Consider the following 21,476-nt stretch of genomic DNA (forward strand, 5'->3'; position numbering starts at 1 on the left):
AGCATATTCATCTTTGAAAGGCACTTATTTAAAAAGCATTTATAAAATTTTATTAAAGTCTCTTGGTCTTTGCTTTTAACATGCCATTATACTGCACAATAATCACTTTCAATAAAAAGGAGAGGCTGAAGCTTCTTAATTACCTAGTTAAATGGATTTTGAAATTTGAATATTTTCTTTGTGCTTACCTTGAGGTCCAAAAACTGCTACTGAACTGTAGTTTGAGTTTGGAAAAATATTTCTGTACCAAAATTATATGCGAATGGAGATGTTTCTGGTTATTTTACATTATGATGGCATGAAAAAGTGTATAAAGTAGCTTGACATTACTTCTGATTCAAACAACACTAACTGTTGTATAAATGACTTTACCACAATTTCAGTTTCACATAAAAGCTGTGCTTTGCCTTATAATTTTAGGTTGAACTCATCAGGAAATACTATTCAATTCTGCAGCAGAAGTTAACTTCCAAATCTATTAAGTATTTGACCACAGGCAAATCTTCTTACTCAGAAACAAATCTCAATCCTAAATTCAAAAATTTGCAATAAAACTTTACCATTGCTGAGTCATCAAGCTGCTGCATGGTGGGGCATTTCCGTATTTTCAGCATCTAATTCTAACAAAAATTCCTAGAATTCAGATGTTGACATCCACAAGAGCAAACGAAACTCACCATTAACACTATTATTTTAATAAACCACAACAGATTAAATGCAAAGTACCTGCTGATGAATAAATATAATGAATATGTGCAGGTTTTAAACACTATTAAGTTTTAACAAGTTGGTAAGTTTGTCCAACTAAACCCTTTTCCTGCTCCATACTTTTTAACCACTGTGAATTGTAACACATCTTAGCAGATTCCACTTCAGGTTGTACTGACGTAATGCTTTCTCAACTTCTTTGAAAATCTTTTCTCTGTAATTGTTTTATGCAGACAATTCATAAAACCTAAATCTTCCATCATTTCAAACAAATTCAGCATCAACCCCCAGGATAAACAACTGAGCAGTACTCTAACGTCTACTGACACACCAAGAGCCTAAGAAAACCACTAGAAATCATCTCATTTTTAAAATGATTATTGGTATTTCTCATAAAACTATTTTTTTCTTTTAAAACTATTTTTGCTGGGGTGCCTGGGTGGCTCAGTTGGTGAAGTAGCCGACTTCGGCTTAGGTCATGGTCTCACAGTCCGTGGATTCAAGCCCCGCGTCAGGCTCTGTGCTGACAGCTCAGAGCCTGGAGCCTGCTTTGGATTCTGTTTCTCCCTCTCTGTCTCTCTGCCCCTCCCCTGCTCTCTCTCTCTCTCTCTCACACACAAATAAATCAACATTTAAAAAAAAAAAAAGCACCTATTTTTGCTGAAAGACTAAGTTTATTTTCCATGCACACAATTCTTTGCTGAAGTCAAAGATGATTTTAATTAACTCACCTCAGATAAATGGTTTTCTGTGCTTGGCTAACAAATGGGCCACTCAGAAACTTCTTTAGTTGAAGCCTCATTTTCATTTTTCACTTTTGTAAAGAATTCCTGCTGTGACGACATAGTCCATTTTAATTCATTGTCTTTTTTCTATCATTACTTTTCTGTGAGTTAGGGACGGTCTGATGAGTGCTCAGTCTGCTAATGTTGACATACACAGTATTCCCTTTGCTCAGCTATAGGGTCCCAGCATAATAAATATAACGCTTTGTTATCTAATCGGTAACAACAGAATTTTTTCCATTGTGCCTCAAAAGCACTACATATGAAGCCCTCTTTTCTCTTTTTGTCTTATCTTAACTTGCTAAGGATGCACCAGTAATAAAAGAAATAAATAAGACTCTGGGACAATACACGTGGCAATCAAACACTGATGAACTATACATAATCGTGACACTGTGATCTGTAGTCGGTCCACAGCAATGCAAAGCCTATGTGGTCTCTGCAGCCACAACTCAACTCAGCCCATGTGGTGCAACAGAAGCCTGGGTAACAGGCAAATTAATAAAACTTTACTTACGAACACAAAAACTTGGAATTTCGTACGTTATAAAAGATATTTTTGTTAACTATTTAAAAATGTAAAAACTATCTCACCTGGTGGGCCATATAAACACAGGCAGTAGATTGGACTGATCCACAGGTCATAATTTGCTAACCTCTCATGCAGCCTTCAGGCATCCCAAATGAAAGTCCTAAATCCTACGTTTGTCTTCCCAGCTCTAGAGACTGCCAGAATCTCTTCTCAGTTTTCCAGTCGCACACCTGGTCTTTTATGAACTGGATAAACGCCCCAAGGGGAAAGGTAAACATCAGGCTGGCCTCAAGGCTTCATCCTGCCCTCTGGGCTCTCACTCCCTCAAGTCCTCACGTCTCTGACAGTCCTCTCATGTTTTTTAATATTTCTTTGGAAAAATGTTTTATCCAACTCTTCTAGTTGTTTTCAGTGGGAGAAGTTTCTCTGCTCTATATGGAGGTGGAAGTGATATTTGCTCTACCAGATACTGAAACTTATTAGAAAGCTGTAGTAACCATGGCGGTGTGATATTGTCACTAGGATATATTAACATAAAAATCAATTAAAATAGAAAACTTAGAAACAATCTACACATATTGAACACGGACTAGATGACAGAGTTAGATATCAAATGCCTGGAATAAAGAAGAGCGGTTTCAATAGATAACGGAGTAAAAACTTGCTGTCACTGTGTGAGAGAAAGATGTTGGACTCCACTATTACAAAACACATAAAAATCGAAAGACGCTTACATGTTAGGGCAAAACTACAGAAGTGCACTTTTGAAATATATTTTCAAGAACACATTAGAGGGATGCCTGTGTGGCCCAGTCGGTTAAGCATCCGACTTCGGCTCGGGTCATTCTCTCACGGTTCACGAGTTCAGGCCCCGCGTCGGGCTCTGTGCAGACAGCTCAGAGCCTGGAGCCTGCTTCAGATTCTGTGTCTCCCTCTCTCTCTCTGCTCCTCTTGCACTCATGCGTGTGCTCTCTCTTAAAAGTAAATAAAAACATTTAAAAATTTTTACAAAAAAAGAACACATTAGAAGCTACTGTAGTGTTTTAATTTTTGAAATAATTAGTGTGGTTGAAAAGTCAAAACTTTCTAAAGGGGTACAAAATGGAAAGTAGCCCTGTATAGAGCCACACAGGAGAAATTCCCTACAGCCAAAGAATTTTACCAGTTTCCTATGTAGCCTTCAAAAGATATTTCTGTATATGTAAGTTCAGGTTATTTTCCACCCCCATCCCCACATTTTACATCAAAGAGACTCTTTATAGTATCAAAGAATACCACTCTCCATCAAAAGGGTAAATTCATTTTCTTTAAATCAAACTTAATTTTAAAAAAAGATTGATTAACTATCTTTTCAAAAACAAGCATATCAAACCCTTAATTTTCTAAAACAGAAATCTCCAGTTTCCTCTCAGCTCCACACAACTTAATTCCTAAATAAAAACTTAAGAATCAAGTTGGCAGGACATAAGGAAACAAATACATCAATTTTTAGTTCTAGACATCCTTAACAGCATTCCAAGGTCAAATCTTAGGTTTTCTTGCTGTATCCATACTTTGCACTTCGTATTCTACCAAAATAATCCATAATTGATCTTTGATGTCTTCCTTATAGCTTTGCATTTTAGACTGAAGAGATAATTTCTCACTGTGCAAAATGAAGAAACTGGGTTGAGAGAGGTAGCATGACTTGTTGAATAGGTCACATGAAATTAGCTAACAATCTCAGATAGAATAAGAAGTCAAGATTCCTGACTCTTGCCCATTAAATATAATAATTACTTTTTTTAATTCTTTTTTTTTTTTTGAGAGCATGAGTGGGGGTAGGGTGAAGGGAAGTGGGAAGGAGAGAGAGGAGGAAAAGGAGAGGGAGAGAGAGGAGGAAAAGGAGAGGGAGAGAGAGGTGGGAAAGAGAGAGAGGCAGACAGACAGACAATCCCAACCATGATCCATGGTCAGCACGGAGCCTGACGCAGGGCTTGATCTCACGACTGTTAGAGCATGACCTGAGCTGAAATACAGCCAGACATTCAACCAACTGAGCCACCCGGGCACCCCCATAATAATTATGTTTTATTTAGAAAATACCTTAGAAAACCTTATGATACAAAAACACCTTCGAAATCGTTGGCCATATGTCCTTAAATCTATTAATCCAGACTCAGTAATTCCTAGTAAACTTCCTATAACTTTTATTCTATATCATATCCATCTTTTCACTGGACTTCTTCCTCCGAACATTGACCAGGTCAATCCTGCACCTTCTTTTCGCCTCTTATTTAGCAGTTTGATTTGTTGTCACTGCTAGTTAGGAAAACTGTCTATGGTTCTAACCTTGACACTTCGTCCCAAAGAATTTTCATGGGGTTTAAGGCTCAGCATCTCCAAAACAAAACTCCTGATCTTCCCATATGCTCAGACTTGAAACTAGAGATATTTGTAACTCCGCTATCATCAAATATAACTCATTCTATCCTTAAAACATTCTGTCTTTAGGGGCGCCTGCGTGGCTCAGTTGGTTAAGTGTCCAACTTTGGCTCAGGTCATGATCTCATAGTTCATGAGTTTGAGCCCCGCGTCGGTCTCTGTGCTGACAGCTCAGAGCCTGGAGCCTGCTTAGGATTCTGTATCCCCCTCCCTCTCTCTCTGCCCCTCCACTACTCATTCTCTGTCTTTCTCAAAAATAAATAAAAACAGGGGCGCCTGGGTGGCGCAGTCGGTTAAGCGTCCGACTTCAGCCAGGTCACGATCTCGCGGTCCATGAGTTCGAGCCCCGCGTCAGGCTCTGGGCTGATGGCTCAGAGCCTGGAGCCTGTTTCCGATTCTGTGTCTCCCTCTCTCTCTGCCCCTCGCCCGTTCATGCTCTGTCTCTCTCTGTCCCAAAAATAAATAAACGTTGGAAAAAAAAATAAAATATTTTCAAGTTCCCTCAAATTAAGTTTCCAATAACAGACATTGTTCGTTAACAACAAAACCTTCATTCCACCTTCCTCCTTCCTAAAGATCTCAATTTTGTTTAGATATCCACTCTCTCTTAAGCAGCAATGTGCTTCAGGAGAAGTAGGCACCATCCATGGCCCCAGAGGACAATCACAGTCTAATCAAATGGTGGTTGCCCCAACACTTTTGCTGGTTATTGGTTTAAGATATAAACACAGGAGGTAACTCTGATTAATGAGATGTTAGAAGAAATCTGCTAGGGTAGAGAAAAGCATTTGAAAAGGTTTTCTTTAATTAAAATAATAATCAACAAAAGATTTTTTTTCCTGTCTCTGAATATTATCATGAGCGTATGATACTCAAAGCCCCTGCCCACTCTCATTGAACTGTGAGAACAATGGGACCACGGAAGAGCCCAATATTCTGTGGATGCACAACAGAAAGACAGAAAGACAGAAAGAATCTGGCAACTTGGCATCATGATGCCACTAAACTACCCATGACCCTAAGTGCTGACTTCCTACTGTGAAAAACCCAGTAACCAACAAGGTAGAATTCACAAAGCGTGGCATCCAAATAAAAACTACCAGGTACACAAAGAAGCAAAAAATCACAGTCTAAACTAATAATCAATCAAAAAGTTGACCCAGTGGGTGCTTGGGTGGCTCAGCCAGTTAAGTGTCTGACTCTTGATTTCGACTCAGGTCATGAGCTCACGGTTCGTGAATTCGAGCCCCACATCGGGCTCTGCGCTGACAGTGCAGAGCCTGCTTGGGATTCCCTCTCTCTTCCTCTCTCTGCCCCTCTCCTGCTTGCTTTCTCTCTCCCTGTCCCTCTCTCTCTCTCTCAAAATAGATAAACTTAAAAAAAAGAAGACCCAGAACTGACACAGATGTTAAAATTATGAAATAAGACATTAAAACAGTTCTTATAGGGGCGCCTGGGTGGCGCAGTCGGTTAAGCGTCCGACTTCAGCCAGGTCACGATCTCGCGCTCCGTGAGTTCGAGCCCCGCGTCGGGCTCTGGGCTGATGGCTCAGAGCCTGGAGCCTGCTTCCGATTCTGTGTCTCCCTCTCTCTCTCTGCCCCTCCCCCGTTCATGCTCTGTCTCTCTCTGTCCCAAAAATAAATAAACGTTGAAAAAAAATTTAAAAAAAAAAAAAAAACAGTTCTTATAAGTGTTTTAAATATGTTCACAAAGCTAAGGAAAGATAAAGAAGATATTAAAAACACTCAAATCAAATTTCATAAGGCAAAAACATCTGATATGAAAACTACATTAAATATGATTAACAGATTAGAAATTACAGAAGAAAAGATAAGTGAAATTGAAGACATAAAAATAGAAACTAAAATGAAACACAAAGGAAAAAAATATTTTTTAAATGGGGAAATAAAAGCATTAGTATGCAGTAGGAAAACTTCAAATGGCATAATATTAAGGTTACTGGAGTCCTCAAAAAAAAGGGGAAAGATAGAAGGAACAGAAGAAATAGTTGAAGAAATAACTGGCAAAAACTGTTTTGGTTTTTTTTTTTAGTTTTTTAAAGTTTTTATTTATTCTCAAAGAGAGAAAAAGAGTACAGGGGAGGGACAGAGAGAGAACAGCACTCAGCCCAATAAATGCAGGGCTCCATCCCACGAACCATGAGATCATGACCTGAGCCAAAATCAAGAGCCAGATGGCCAACTGAGCCAGCAACCCAGATGCCCTGGCAAAAACATTCTAATCTTAATAAAAACCATAAACTCACAGATTCAAGAAGTTCAACAAATCCCAACCACAAGAAACATGAAGAAAATCACACCAAGGCATAACATAATCAAATTGTCCAAAATCAGTGACAATATTGAAAGTACACAGGTAAACAGACATGTACAGAGAAACAATGATAAGGATGATGCCAAACAGTTCACCAGAAACAATACAAGCAAGAAGACTGTGGCACAACATCCTTAAAGTAATGGGAGAAGGGGTGCTTGGGTAGCTCAGTTGGTTAAGCACATGACTTAGGCTCACTCAGGTCATGATCTCACAGTTCATGGGTTCCAGGCCCGCATCGGGCTCTGTGATGACAGCTTGGAGACTGGAGCCTGCTTCGGATTCTGTGTCTCCCTCTCTATGTCCCTTCTCTGCTCCTGCTCTGTGTGTGTGTGTCTCTCTCTCAAAAATAAACATTTAAAAAACAAAGTAATGGGAGGAAAAGTCAACTAGAATTCTGTATCTACCAAACATGTTTCAAAACTGAAGTGCAGACCTGCACTGCAAGAAAAGTAAAAGTATGTCTTCAGACACAAAGAAAATGATAGCAGGTGAAAATCTGGATCTCCACAAAGCAACAAAGAACATCAGAATTGATAATCACAGTGGTAACTACATATTTATTTTATTACTTAGTCTCTTTAAGACAGAGTTGACTGCTTAATCAAAAATAACAATATCTTGTGGCATTTACAACACATGTAAAAGTCAAATGCATGACAGCAACAGCACAAAGTCCAGGAGAGGACAAATGGAAGGAAATGAAAGCATATTTTTATTATATATAAAACTATACTATCACTGGAAGGTAGACTATAAGTAAATGATATATACTATAAACCCTAAGGCAACCAAGAAAATAGCAAAACAGAGTTATAGGTAATAATCCAAAGAGGAGATAAAATGGAATCAGAGAATATGTTTAATCCAAAAGAATGCAAGAAAAAGGAAACAAAGAACAGACACAAATAAGAAAGGAAAAAAAAACAAAGGAAGACTTAATCACATTAAATGTACATGTCCTATAAACACTCTAATTATAAGGGCAGAGATTGTCAGGTTAGATTTTTAAAAAGCAAAACCACTGCCTGCAATAAATATACATTAAATACAAAGACATAAAGAGGTTAAAATAAAAGGATGGAATAAGATATACCATGCTTACATTAGTCAAAAGAAAACTGGAGTGGTTATACTAGTATAAGACAAAGTAAACAGAGTTAAAGTATTTTTCTGTTACAGTCAAACGTATTCTTACCAATATCTTTCCTCTGGTCAAAGTTACAAAGTTCTTCTATACAACCACTAGAGCACTTATCACAGCCTCCCTATGGTAGGGAACATTCAACGATGTGTACTAAAACGCACCTACTACAGTTCTGAGGACAGAAATGTTAAAATTGATATTCAATACAATTTTAGTACTGCACAGAAAAAGGGTTAACACAGCAATCCTAAGACTACTCTCCTTAGAAAGGCCTGTTTGCATGAACAACTCAGGCAATCACAGATGTTGGCAAGGATGCAGAGAAAGAGAATCTCTTTTGCCCTGCTGGTGGGAATGCAAACTGGTGCAGCCACTCTGGAAGACAGTATGGAGGTTCCTCAAAAAATTAAAAACAGAACTACCCTATGACCCAGTAATTGCACTACTAGGTACTATCCAAGGGATACAGGTGTGCTGTTTTAAAGTGGCACCCCAATGTTTATAGCAGCACTATCAACAATAGCCAAAGTATGGAAAGAGCCCAAATGTCCATCGATGGATGAATGGATAAAGAAGATGTGGTGTGTATGTGTGTATGTATGTGTGTGTATGTATGTGTGTGTGTGTGTGTGTGTATATATATATATTCTTTATACATATATATGTATAAAGAATGAAATCTTGCCATTTGCAACTACATGGATGGAACTAGAGGGTTTTATGCTAAGCGAAATTAGAGAAAGAAACATACCATGACTTGACTCATATGAGGACTTTAAGATACAAAACAGATGAACGTAAGGAAAGGGAAGCAAAAATATAAAAACAAGGAGGGGGACAAAACATAAGAGACTCTTAAATATGGAGAACAAACAGAGGGTTGCTGGAGAGGTTGTGGGAGGGGAGATGGGCTAGAGGAGTAAGGGGCATTAAGGAATCTACTCCTGAAATCATTGTTGCACTATATGCTAACTATCTTGGATGTAAATTAAAAAATAAAGAAATTTTTGTTGAAAGAAAGAAAGAAAGAAAGACAGACAGACAGACAGACCTATTTGCACAGCTGATCCCTGGGAACCTGAATTTCAGAAGGGTTGCCATGGCTCCCTCAGTGATAAGGCAGTTTACTATGCCTAGACTATCAGTGCAAATAACATGACTTTCCTTCTGGTACATGCTAGGTAAAAAGTGCCTGTATAGCTAGCCCCCTGGGACAGAAGCTTCTCTGCAAAGAGAAGAGGGTGCTCTGTGTGACCCCTCAAAGGATGGTGAACACCTAAGAAAGGCTGTCCATGGATTCTTCCAGACCTTCTCAATGTCTTTTCCCACTGAGATCCTTCCATTATATACCCTCAGCACATCACGGCAGCAAATCTTCGTCATAATTACACCTCTATGGTGAGTCCCACGAGTCTTTCTACTGAGTCTCCAACGGGAGGCATTCTCTTGGACCCCAGCACAAACACAGAATTCAGATCTGTGAATGTTTGCCCTTACTCTTAAAGAAAACTATAGGACAAAATGAAGAAAATATAACTTGATTATTTCTTTACACTTACATTACTAGGGTTATATTAAAAATAACAGTATTGGACATTACTGATAAATAGGTACTTGCAAATCACCTTACATAAAGATGCAGACCAATATACAGGGGAGCCTGGGGAGGCTCAGTTGGTTAAGCGTCCGACTCTTGGCTTTGGCTCAGGTCATGATCTCACGGTTCATGAGTTCTAGCCCCATATCGGGCTCTACAATGACAGTGCAGAGCCTGACTGAGATTCTCTCTCTCTCTCTCCCCCTCTCTGAGTCCCTCCCCTGCTCGCACTGTCTCTCTCTTAAAATAAATAAATGTAAACTTATACATGAATAGATAAATAAATGATCTTCTATAAACTTATTCTCAGTAGCTTAGAGGAGGGATGTGGAGAGACTTCCATCATATACGGTTTTTATTTTTTTTTTTTTTTACCAACATTACATTTACATCACATTGCTCATCTACGTTCTCAATGTGCGTTGCCACCCGCCTTGTGATAGAAAAGCTATTTTTGTTCTTTTGCAGTCTATAAAAGGAACCTAAAATATAAAAAACTTACAACTCTTCTCACAGAACTAAGTTGGTTTTATATAAGACACCTAGCACAAAATCAGTATAATACAAAGAAATCTCAATGCAGGGTTGTGGCAGCGGGTGGAGAAAACATAAGAAATTATCCACTGTGGGGTGCCTAGGTGGCTCAGTCGGTCGAGCATCCGACTTCGGCTCAGGTCATGATCTCACAGTCCATGAGTTCGAGCCCCACGTCGGGCTCTGTGCTGACAGCTCAGAGCCTGGAGCCTGTTTCAGATTCTGTGTCTCCCTCTCTCTCTGAACCTCCCCCATTCATGCTCTCTCCGTCTCAAAAATCAATAAAGGTTAAAAAAATTAAAAAAAAAAAAAAGAAATTATCCATTGTAAGTAGAGAGGTAATAGAAGTAACTGAACATTTGATTCAGAGCTAGTGAGATTTACTGGTAAAATCTTTTGGAATGCAATGAGCAGAGTGCAGAAAAAGGGTTTAGGTAAATAAATGATTAAATAGCTATAGTGTTCAGAATTAAGCTATTCCCTTAGTAATATCCAAACTACTCAGATCTCCAAGACGTGGGCAGGACCTCCAGGTCTCCAAAGAGGAATTTAAAAGAAAAACACTATTACCCCTCCAGAAACCCAGGTTCACAAGGCAGCATATTCTTCAATCTAGTAAAAGATGAAGTTCCCCCTGGAAAAACTGAAAACAATTTGAGGGAAATTCCAGAAAAACTAAACAGCTTGATAAAGAATGTCATTGGAAAACCGAGGAAATTGTACGAAACATATTAATTTTTAAATAGAAATAATATTAATCGGGGCGCCTGGGTGGCGCAGTCGGTTAAGCGTCCGACTTCAGCCAGGTCACGATCTCGCGGTCCGTGAGTTCGAGCCCCGCGTCGGGCTCTGGGCTGATGGCTCAGAGCCTGGAGCCTGTTTCCGATTCTGTGTCTCCCTCTCTCTCTGCCCCTCCCCCGTTCATGCTCTGTCTCTCTCTGTCCCAAAAATAAATAAACGTTGAAAAAAAATTTTTAAAAAAAGAAATAATATTAATCAAAGCAGCATCTCTCGGCCTCAGCACTGCTGACACGTTGAGCTGGATTACTCTGCGGAGGGAGGCTGGCCTGCACCCGCGGGGTGTTTCGTGGCAGCCGCTAGGGGCCAGTAGCGCTTCCTTCTCCACTCAAGCTAGTTGCCCTTCACTGGCATATTTCATTCATGCATACATTTATCTGATATCCAGCTTCTTTGTTAGGTACTAGAGATAAAATGATAAACCAAAACAGGTATTATTATCCACGTGCTCATGGTGCCTACAGCCTTAGGGCGGGCAACTAAAAGTAATAACAGACTCACACAAACGATGTAAGTTTATAAACGTCGGTAAAAGTGACATACAGGAGAGACACATATTCAAGTGAGAATGTATGACAAGGATGTGGGCTCAAATATTTACTGAAAGATGTGCACAATCAAAAAATTTAGAGAGCACTACAACCCCTCCACCCGAGCTTTGTACCATGTTCTCTTCCATACGCTTGGGCTGAAAGGCCTGATTCTCAGCTGAGTTTATTTCAATATCTGTTGTAAGTTAAAAACAAATGAATTCTCACAAAAATAAGGAGATCTAAACAGAAGCAGTGCCCCATTTCCAAAACTGTTTTTCAATCCCAACAAAAATTATTAAATTTAGCTAGTAAATTTTCACCTTCCATAATCAAAAAGTAATTTTTTTTTAAGCAAATGGGCTTGAAACATACTAAAACTCTTCAGAATATTTTAAACGGATCAGAAAATTCTGTGTCCCAGATTTTTTGGCAACAAATGTGAGAATTTTTTTAATAAACTTTCATTGTTTCTGGAAATAAAATATCAAATAGAAATAGTTCCAAACATCCATTTCAAACTGCTCAACCCCCAGCACATGCTTCTTTGAAAAGTCGATACATTCTCATTGCTGAAATGTCATCTTTACCTTGAAGAGGCAAACGAAATGTTTATTTTCTTTGAAATGAGAGGTAGGTATCAAAACACATTCAGCCACATGTCATCATAATAAAAGTCAAAAACTTTAGAACATCTATCTTTTGGTAAACATAATATATTCTTAAGTTCAACAGCACATACCTCACCCCTAGAGAACTTCTGAGATAGCAAAGATTTTGTCATTGCCCTCCATCCTGCACCACTTCTGTAGAAATTGTACAGATTTACTCTATTTCAGAGATTTCTTTTTTGATGAGTATAAATTCATAAACTTTTATAAAATTAACTACATTAGGGACCTCCATTAACCCTCTGGCACTCTGGATCTTTCCTGTAACTATGAATGATTCCAAGAGTGATCTCCAGTGCTATTCGTTTAGGCATTAAGTGAATACCGATTAAGGAATGACCACAACAGAAAAAGATCCGTGTCAGAACAGCACTATCACTCCAGTAAGGAAAGATGAACAACATTAGTAAGTAAATACACACTATGTTAGATGGTGACAAGTGGAAAGGAGAAAACAATAGCTATCTGAGGACAAGACCCTTGAAACTTTCAATAGGGAGCTCGGCAAGGACCTCGTTGATAAGGCAACACTTGAATAAATTATTCAAGGACATGAGGGAGCAAGCCACACATGTATCTAAGAAGAATATTCAACAGAGAGGGAACCAAAACTGCCAAGGTCCCATGGGAACATATGTCTGGTGCATCTGAGGCAGGGAGACAGCCAGCATGGGTGAAGGAAGCAAATGAGGTGAAGAATCACAGTGAGGCAATGGTATCTATCGTAGAAGGACTTAGGGGGGCTGGTGAAGGTCATGGACAGTTCTGTCAGGTAGTGAGCACTGGCCTTTTGTATCCCCCCTCTGAGTGAAACAGGAAGTCAGTCTAAGTCTGGTAGGCAGAGGATTGATATGACCTGACTTACGCTATTCATTCATTCATTCATTCATTCACACTATGCTATCAGTATGGACTCGTGTACTTATTCCATTGTGTGGATGAAAACACAAACACCGTATTTTTTGTCGTGGATCAAATTGGTCTAGGTCTTGGAGCCCCCTCAGGCTGGCGCCTGTGTTTTCAAGAAGTCTTCACCTTGTCGAGTACTTCCTTACTTTGTGGCACCTCATGCTGTATTTTCCCTCTGTACCATGAACTACTTCTCAAGGAACCTTACTTCCTTTTACTGGAAAACAGTGGTTAGAAACCACGATCTGGGGGGCACCTGGGGGGCTCAGTCGGTTAAACGTCTGACATCGGCTCAGGTCACAATCTCGCGGTTCGTGGGTTCCAGCCCCACGTCGGGCTCTGTGCCGACAGCTCAGGGCCTGGAGTCCGCTTCGGATTCGGATTCCGTGTCTCTCTCTCACTCTCTGCCCCTCCCCCGCACATGCTCTGTCTTTCTTTCAAAAAATAAATACACATTTTTAAAACAATGTTTTTTTAATATAAGAAGAAAAGAAACCACGATCTGGGCACGAGGTGTGCTCAATTAGTAGCAGGTGTGCCCACATCCAGCGAGGCCTCTTCACAGAGGAATCACATGTGAGCACACGACCTATCCTGCGCACACACACATCTTTTTCTTTCTGCATCTGTTTGTATAAATATTAAAAAGCCGTGAGTTTCTACCGATACTTCTGATTCCATTTCAACAACACAAAATTCATCGTAGTCTTTCCTTCTTTGTAGCTCCTTTCTCCAACACCGAGAAACCTAGATCTCATTATCAACCATGTGTTTACTCATTTGTTCACTCACAGTGTACACATAAAGTAACCCATAACCCCGTGCGAAACACATGCACTCACTGGATCACAGCATGTATGCACAGCGCTTTTGCCTTCAGCCTTACAGGGATCCGGTCAAGATACTGTTTGCCAGTCACCCACATGAGCTCCTTTCTTCCCTATTCCCTGTAGTGGGAATTCTGGTATTCCTTTTTGTATTCGTCCATATCCTAGGGAGTTGTGATTGCTTATTTAGGGGGTATATGAAAGATTCTTACGGCCTGAGAGGCGGAGCTATACAAAGATACACATCTGAGTGTCTGTCACACCTCTTCCACGCTGTATCGGTCCCATTCTTATCTCCTTTCCATCTCTTTCCCACCCACTTGCCACAGTAACCAGTCTCTTCAGTTTCTTGTTTATTCCTCCTGTATTTCTTTTCCAAAACAACTATATGCACACATATTTTCTATTTCATCCTTTCTTACATAAAAGGTTGCACATCGTGAATTGGTCTTTTGGACTGTTTTTGTTTCTTTTTTTTTCACTTAAAAATACACATTGGAAACAACTTCACATCATTTCATAGAGATACTCCTCACTCTATTTTTACACATACCATATTTCACTGTACAAACCATACCATAGCTTATTCAACAATTATGCACGGCCAGTTAGGTTGTTATCAATATTTTGAAAGTTAAATGATGCTGCGATTATTAAGCTTTAATAGCACAAGTATTTTGTATTACTAGAGATATATTTTCAGGATAGAATCTCTCTAGAAGGCATAGTTTGTTAGAGACATAGGTAGTTTGCTAGGTATCACCAAATTCCCCTCCAGAAAACTTGTACCAATTTGCATCCCACACATGTGTTGTTATAGTTTTGAATTTTTGTCAGTGAGATAAACTCTTCTTTCCTTAGGAACAAGCAAACAAAAAAAGTTCTAGCTAGCTGGTCTGTCCTGTGCCTTTTTGATAATGGAGAAAACCGACAAAAAAAAAAAAAAGAAACCTGTAGAAATGGCCACAGAAGACTCGCACTACCATAAGTCTGGACTTCTTTAACCTGGTGGAGATGGAAAGGCCTGACCACGTGCCACCAGTACCCCGCATCCCTCGGCTTTCACTACTCCTGCCCCATGGGCATTCCACAGCTTCAGCTACTCCATGCTAATGCCTCGATAAAGAGAGAAGGAATGCAGGTCTCCTGCAGCCCTTGATTCCTCTGCCAGTGGTAGGCCATAACCTTCATCTCTAAATCCATTTAAATATTTATCAGTAAGTATTTAAAACACAAAGATGATATCTTTGGCCCAAAAAGAACAGTGTGAGGCCAGCTTTCTTTCAACTACCTCTTAGTAAACAGAGCTAGGAAATATATGTATAGATACTAACACACATATAGACACATCTGTATTTCTTTATTTGTATAAACACTAAAAACTGTGCATTTATATTGATTCTTCCGATTCCAATAGAACACCACAAAGTTCATCTTAGCCTTTGTTCATCACCTTTCCTAGAATACCTTTCACTTTCACAAAAGAATCCAAAAGTACCTCTGCAGTAGTTCATGACAGAAAGAGTGCTCACTGACCTATCACAGTCCTGATGTGGCCATCCAAGTATGTCCAGACTGCAGAATTTGCTATTATGCATTATACTGTTCACAATTTGATGACATAAGCATTTGAATGTAATGTCACATTTCCAAAACAAGCACTCTAATTTAACTAAGCTTGAGGCAAGAATTACTCATGCATGTAATTTAGGTCATTTTGATAATCTGAGTAAAGCTAATGTTATACTAATTGAATAATTACTTGAATCTAAGTCCCTGTGTCGACAACACTTTTTAAAGTTTTACCTATACTCCATCTGCTAAAGCCCATATAATTTCTATGGTCAAAAATTCCATTTTTAACGTTCCTTTGGAAGGGCTGTTTCACTTCTCCCAAACACAATCGTCAAAAACCAAAGGGGATTTGTAGGCAGCAAAGTACTTTCACTTCCTCGGGTTTGTGTCCTTTATAGATAGAAGGTAAATGTTACTTTTATTTCTGCACTCATTTCAAATACAGGTGAAAATCGCAGTGAAAACTTTAAAAGACAGCAGACTGTGTGAACCTATTACTTTGGGATGAACCTGAAGTGCCAACTTGACCATAAAGAAATATCTGAATCCATTTTTACAATATCAAACAGAACTGGTCCACATTGTGGACTAAAGACGTGTCAGATATTGTTCATTTTAAATCTTAATCAAATAGTTCTGTCTTAAAGAATAACCACATGGATATGTAAATATAGTAATTCTCATTTTTAAAATTTTTAATTTTTTGATTTAAATGTGAAATATTTGTTTTTAAGATTTCTATTTATTGCACAGCATAAAAAAGATATATATATTCCACTTGTTTGCAGAAACTACTCTTGGATCTAACATTAAAAACTCCTATCTTAGGGGTTTTTATATCCTACTAATCGTTTAACAAATAATTCTTGCAAGTGAACCTTTATGCTGCCTGGAGTAAACGTCACAAAGCTGTGCCTTCAATACTTGTTGCTTCCACTTACCTCTGTGCTCCCTGAGACGACAGCTTTGTCCACGCTCATCGGTGACGGCTCCTCCACCTGGCGCACTCCCAGCGACCACTCCACGCAACGGTGATGGGCCCAGCAGGTGCCTGAAGCAGTTGAAGCGAATGGAAGCAAATGAAGAACAACCATGAAGCAAAGTAACGCCAGGAAGACGGAGACCCCCAAGTCAACTCTCAAGTGTCAACACACAATGCTACCCTGCATCTGTGATAACACGAAAGCCGTCAGCCCTTCTCCAATGTGTCATCTGGGAACGTGCTGGAAATGCAAACTCCCATGTCACAACTGAGACCTACGGAATCAACGACTCTTGCAGTACGGCCCAGAAATCTACGTTTTCACGAGAGCCCTGCAGGCGATTCTGACGCACCCAAGTTTGAGAATTACTGCAGGAGTCATTATTTCTTCAGCAACAAAAAAATGAATTTTTAGTCATTTTATTTAAATATTACTATATTTTATTTGGTATCTTTACATAAAATATAAAGAACATCACACAATACTTTATGACAAAGAGAATTAATGGCAAACAAGCTCTACTCTGCCTCATCCGACACCAAGAGCCGACATCAATCAATAAGAACAGCTCAGTCTTCGAATTCTCTATCACATAACACTTGAACCACTTTCAATCAATATGCAGTTCAACTGAAATTAACTCAAAATCCCAAAAGCACCATATCAAGAGTATGTTATAATAAGACACCCACATGGCTAAGACCTACTGTCTGCCTTTCACCCTGCATTAAAATAGACCCAGATGGCCAAGTTCCCCAACTCCTCACAGATCCTTTTAAACTTTTCTCTTTCCTCAATTATCCTATTTCCATGGCACTGCTGTCTACATAAGAATAAATGCAAAGATTTATAAAAGCATCCGGCCCACTGCTGGCCCTGTGCAGAGGCTAAATAACTTACTTAGGTACGCACAATCAGACAATTTATTTTACCTAAGCAAGCGTACTTAAACAATGACATTATTTTTTTACAATGTGATCATAATCATTTCTGGATGAAAGGTATTTACTATTCAGTTGATAATTCACTAAAATTAAAATGTCTACAGAAACAAGAGGTAATCATCACTGAAGACAAGCTCATACCTGTAGGATCAAATAAGGCTTGGATATCAATGGCGTCTGGAAGGCCAACCAGACTGAGTTCATCCCATAATTTACCAGCCTGGTCATCCGAAGCAGTCTGCGTGCTCACACTTACACAAGATACTATATTCTGTAGAGGAGATCGTTCTCTGGAAAAATAAAATAAAACAAAAAAGATGTGAAATTGGTAACAAGTAGATAATTATTTTGTTTATAACAACTTAAATATAACATATTGCCATATCAATTTTAATTTATTAGACATAAACTGTCATAAAACAACTTTTAGAACACATCTGTTACTATTCATAGTGTAATATAAAACTGGGTTGCTATATTACAGCACGTAAGCCAACAACTAAAGTCTCCAAATCCATAAGGAAGTGTTAAAAATTAGTTAAAAATTTATTTTGCCATTCTATATTTTTTAAAATAACACTCTAATATTCTAATCAGGAACTAGAGTTTAGCCCATAAAATATTCCCTTTGGCCTTCCTTAAATGCTTACAAAACATAACTCAATCAGAAGTTTTAATCTGCTTTATCATGAGGACTACCACAATAGATCTGGCAGTTAATTTTATGTAAAGACAGGTTATTTCCCAGGGGAAATGAAAACCCACTACAAAGTGTGCAGGGGGAGGTAATGGGAGCAGAATGTGTCAGCTGGGGCTTTCTTACGGTCCCTCAACAAATCTCGACAGCTGGTCTGTGGCATGATGTTGCAAGTACTCTCTAGTAAGTTAAGACTTGACCTCACAAGTCAGAAGTAAAATGCAAACACAGAATAGCTACCAGTGGCTCGAGGCATAGAGAAGGTAATGTAACAACGAAAATTACAGATAAAAAGGAACACTACATAAGGCATACAACACATGGGGATTTCAGACTTTCAAAGCCCTCAAACTTCAGATACTAACTGAGATCAGTAAGTAAACAATGACGACTATTTTGTTTTAACATTAAATATGGGAAATCAGATGACTGGCACTAAAACTTTCATCTTCTCCTGATATCATAGTATTTAACCTGATCATAATTCTGGATTAAATCACTATTGAATATAGATCATAACTCACTGCACTTCTGTATGCTGGATATTTATCATGATTCCTATTAAGAGAAAATCAGCACAATGACCAGGGTACTAAACTTTTTTATACCTGGAATCATTGAAAGAAAAAAAGTATTAACATATTTCAATAAGTACATTTAAATATCAAACCATATAAAAATAACCAGTATTTTTTATGTTCAGCATTAGAAATGCATAGACTCACTTTTTAAGAAAAATTTAGCATGCTATGCTAACTTTAAATTCTCGTTTTTATAAATGCCCACAGTATTATGAGAACAAACTCTTTCCTATAAATATAACTCATTCCTACAAATAAATTCTTTACTACTAATCATTGTTATTTTATTGGGAGAGGGAAAAAAAGACCAACAGTTCATTTATAAAGACTAATACATTGTTCTAAGATATTTTCTTTGCACAAGTATTTGACAGGGGAAACGGATATAAAAACCAACGAAATGACTTAACAGTCTATTACTAACCAATTCTTAACCAGTTTAATCAAATTTCTCCTTTAGTTTTTGCAACTAGTTTGTATGTCATAGACAGTAGCAGTAGGATGTTACTGTCTACCCTAAGGATGCCAGCGGCCCGACTTAGGCAAGAACATCAAGAGAAGTCGGCTGAAATACCACCCAAATTTTAAGTCTACAACAAAAGGAAAGAGAAAAAGAATCCCCAGTTATATATTCTTACAATTTAGTGCCACAAGAGGGAAAAACTATTTTTAAAACCTCCTTTTCAAAAATAAAATAACAACCAAAAAAACAAGCCGTTTATCTGGTTTCTATTCATCAGTAACGTATTTTGTAACTATTTACAATCATCACCAAATTAAATCTGTCTACCTCTAAATGAATTCCAAATTTAATAAATGTGCTTTATTCCTAAAGTCCATTAACTGTCTTATTATCATTACTTAATAACTGGGTAAACACTAAGTGTATATAAAGACTAAACCAAGGCTATTTTTTTACATAATTATCTTAGCCCATAAAAGTTTTCACTAAAAATCAACCTAGCTTATAAAATAAGTAAGTAAACAAAGCCCAACTCTATTTCCCAGGGCAAGTATTTATACACTCACCATTATTCAAAGGCAGAACAAGACGATGTAAGATATAAGCTGATCCAGTCCATTAAATTTGCTAATTACTGACAGACATTACAAGTTTTGCTAGATTCCTGATACATTTTATTAGGATGTGAGCACTCGATTGACTACGAAAGGGAAAGCTCCTCTACAGGTTCCAGCTCTGGCCTTTCAAACAACAAGATGCTGAACATGGTACTTCTAAACCTCCTTAAGCTGTTCCACCTTAAATTTTTTTTAAAAAGACTCTCTTTCTTGTTATTGTTTCATTTCCTACTTCAGGTCTTCAAGGCATTGGCAGCAGTCCAAAAGAAAGAGCCAATCAAATAAGTACAACACAACAATGCCTGAGTACTTAAATTTGGATGAAAGCCAGATAAGCACTTGGATGATTACATCATCGCCCTCAAGGGGCAGGGCTGGTCAGCCTTCCAAGCTAAATTAATTTTTACACTTTCTCATCGACTACAGAAACTTCCACTCCCTCAACTACCAGAGCCAAGTCCACATATTAAGATGGCCTTTAAACAAAACTCGGCAATGTATTAAAAAAACTTTAACTCCAGAATTAAACATACTAGAGAAAGCTTTACATAACTATAAAGTTCATAAATACAGACACACATGTATAGTTACACAAATATCTTAGTAAATTCTTACTTCATTAAAAAAAAAAAAAAAAACAGAGCTGCTTTTTTAACTTCTAACTTCAGAAAAGGCATTCTGAGCGTACAATTACTCCGAAAGCTAACCCTGTATTTTAACGGTTTATAGGACAGCTCCACGTTCTGTGAAACGTAAAATAACTCAGTGACAAACTAAGAACATGGGTAGTGAAAACCACCTTGATTTGGTCATTCTGTTAGATTATATCCATACAATTAAAAGTTTAATCAGAGGAAGGAAAGAAAGACTTCACTGTTTTACTTGCTTTCTTCTTCCCATTTATAAATTCCATAAACTCCCTGTAGTTTTATGTTATGCTCTTTAAAGGCTTCTTCTAAAGGTTAACTTTTATGATCACACTGACTTTAGTACTTTAATGAAGATAAACTTTTTTTTAAATAAGAAATTTTGAGGAAAAGAGTGTGTGTTAGGACTAATGAGGCACAAAGCATCCTATTTATGTTGAGAACCATGAGAAATGACTCAGTAACAATCCCATCTACGTATTCACTGGCGGAGATGGAAATAAATTACATATAGCCTTGCATTCCAACCATGTATTCAAAATTGCTTACTTTCTCTGTCCTCTTTGTTTTCGTGATGCTGAGTTTTGTATTTTGTCACAGGTTCCATTGCTGCTGTCATCAATGTCCTTCTTGTTAAAAGGCTGGCTTTTCCATGGCAAGATAAACCCAGGCGTTACTCTAAATTGTTTTAAGTCTCCTTGTCCTAAGGAACTTTTTTCACCACAGTAACAAAAAGCGCAGAGCTGTTCACTGGTAGAAATGAAAAGAAAGAGAAAGAGAAAGTAGTTTTATTCAACTATTTTTCTAAATGACAGACTGTAGATACTTCTGCTTCAAAATTAAATATTATGACTGTAGTGCATGCTAAGCTTTTCAGTATGTATATGCCATAAGAACAATTAAGTTTAATAAACAATTAAACACCTGTAATTCATAACATGACTTTTTAGAGTAGTAAACATGCCAAATCAAAAAGTTCTAGTTTCGGGGCACCTGGGTGGCTCAGTTGGTTAAGCATCTGACTCTTTATTTCAGCTCAGGTCAGTCATCTCACAACACTTTGTGGGTTCAAACCCCACATCAAGCTCCATGCTGACAGCATGCAGCCTGCTTGGGATTCTCTCTCTCTCCCTCCCTCCTTCCCTCCCTCTCCTTCTCCCTCTCCCTCCAACT

At 38.3% G+C, this 21,476-nt stretch overlaps 1 protein-coding gene across 1 annotated transcript in view; it reads right to left on the bottom strand.

The window, feature by feature from the left end:
- KMT2C (lysine methyltransferase 2C) overlaps nucleotides 1–21,476 on the bottom strand; it is a 175,654-nt gene that overhangs the window by 147,145 nt on the left and 7,033 nt on the right. Inside the window, exons 3-5 of the mRNA XM_040464523.1 lie at nucleotides 20,853–21,053; nucleotides 17,440–17,588; nucleotides 16,313–16,422 (exon numbers count right to left, since the gene is read on the bottom strand). Of these exons, the coding sequence (XP_040320457.1) occupies nucleotides 16,313–16,422; nucleotides 17,440–17,588; nucleotides 20,853–21,053 (460 nt within the window). The remainder of the gene's footprint in view (nucleotides 1–16,312; nucleotides 16,423–17,439; nucleotides 17,589–20,852; nucleotides 21,054–21,476) is intronic.

Source organism: Herpailurus yagouaroundi, unplaced genomic scaffold (assembly GCF_014898765.1).
Source record: "Herpailurus yagouaroundi ecotype Mexico unplaced genomic scaffold, PumYag 483, whole genome shotgun sequence".
NCBI classification, from domain to species: Eukaryota; Metazoa; Chordata; class Mammalia; order Carnivora; family Felidae; genus Herpailurus; species Herpailurus yagouaroundi.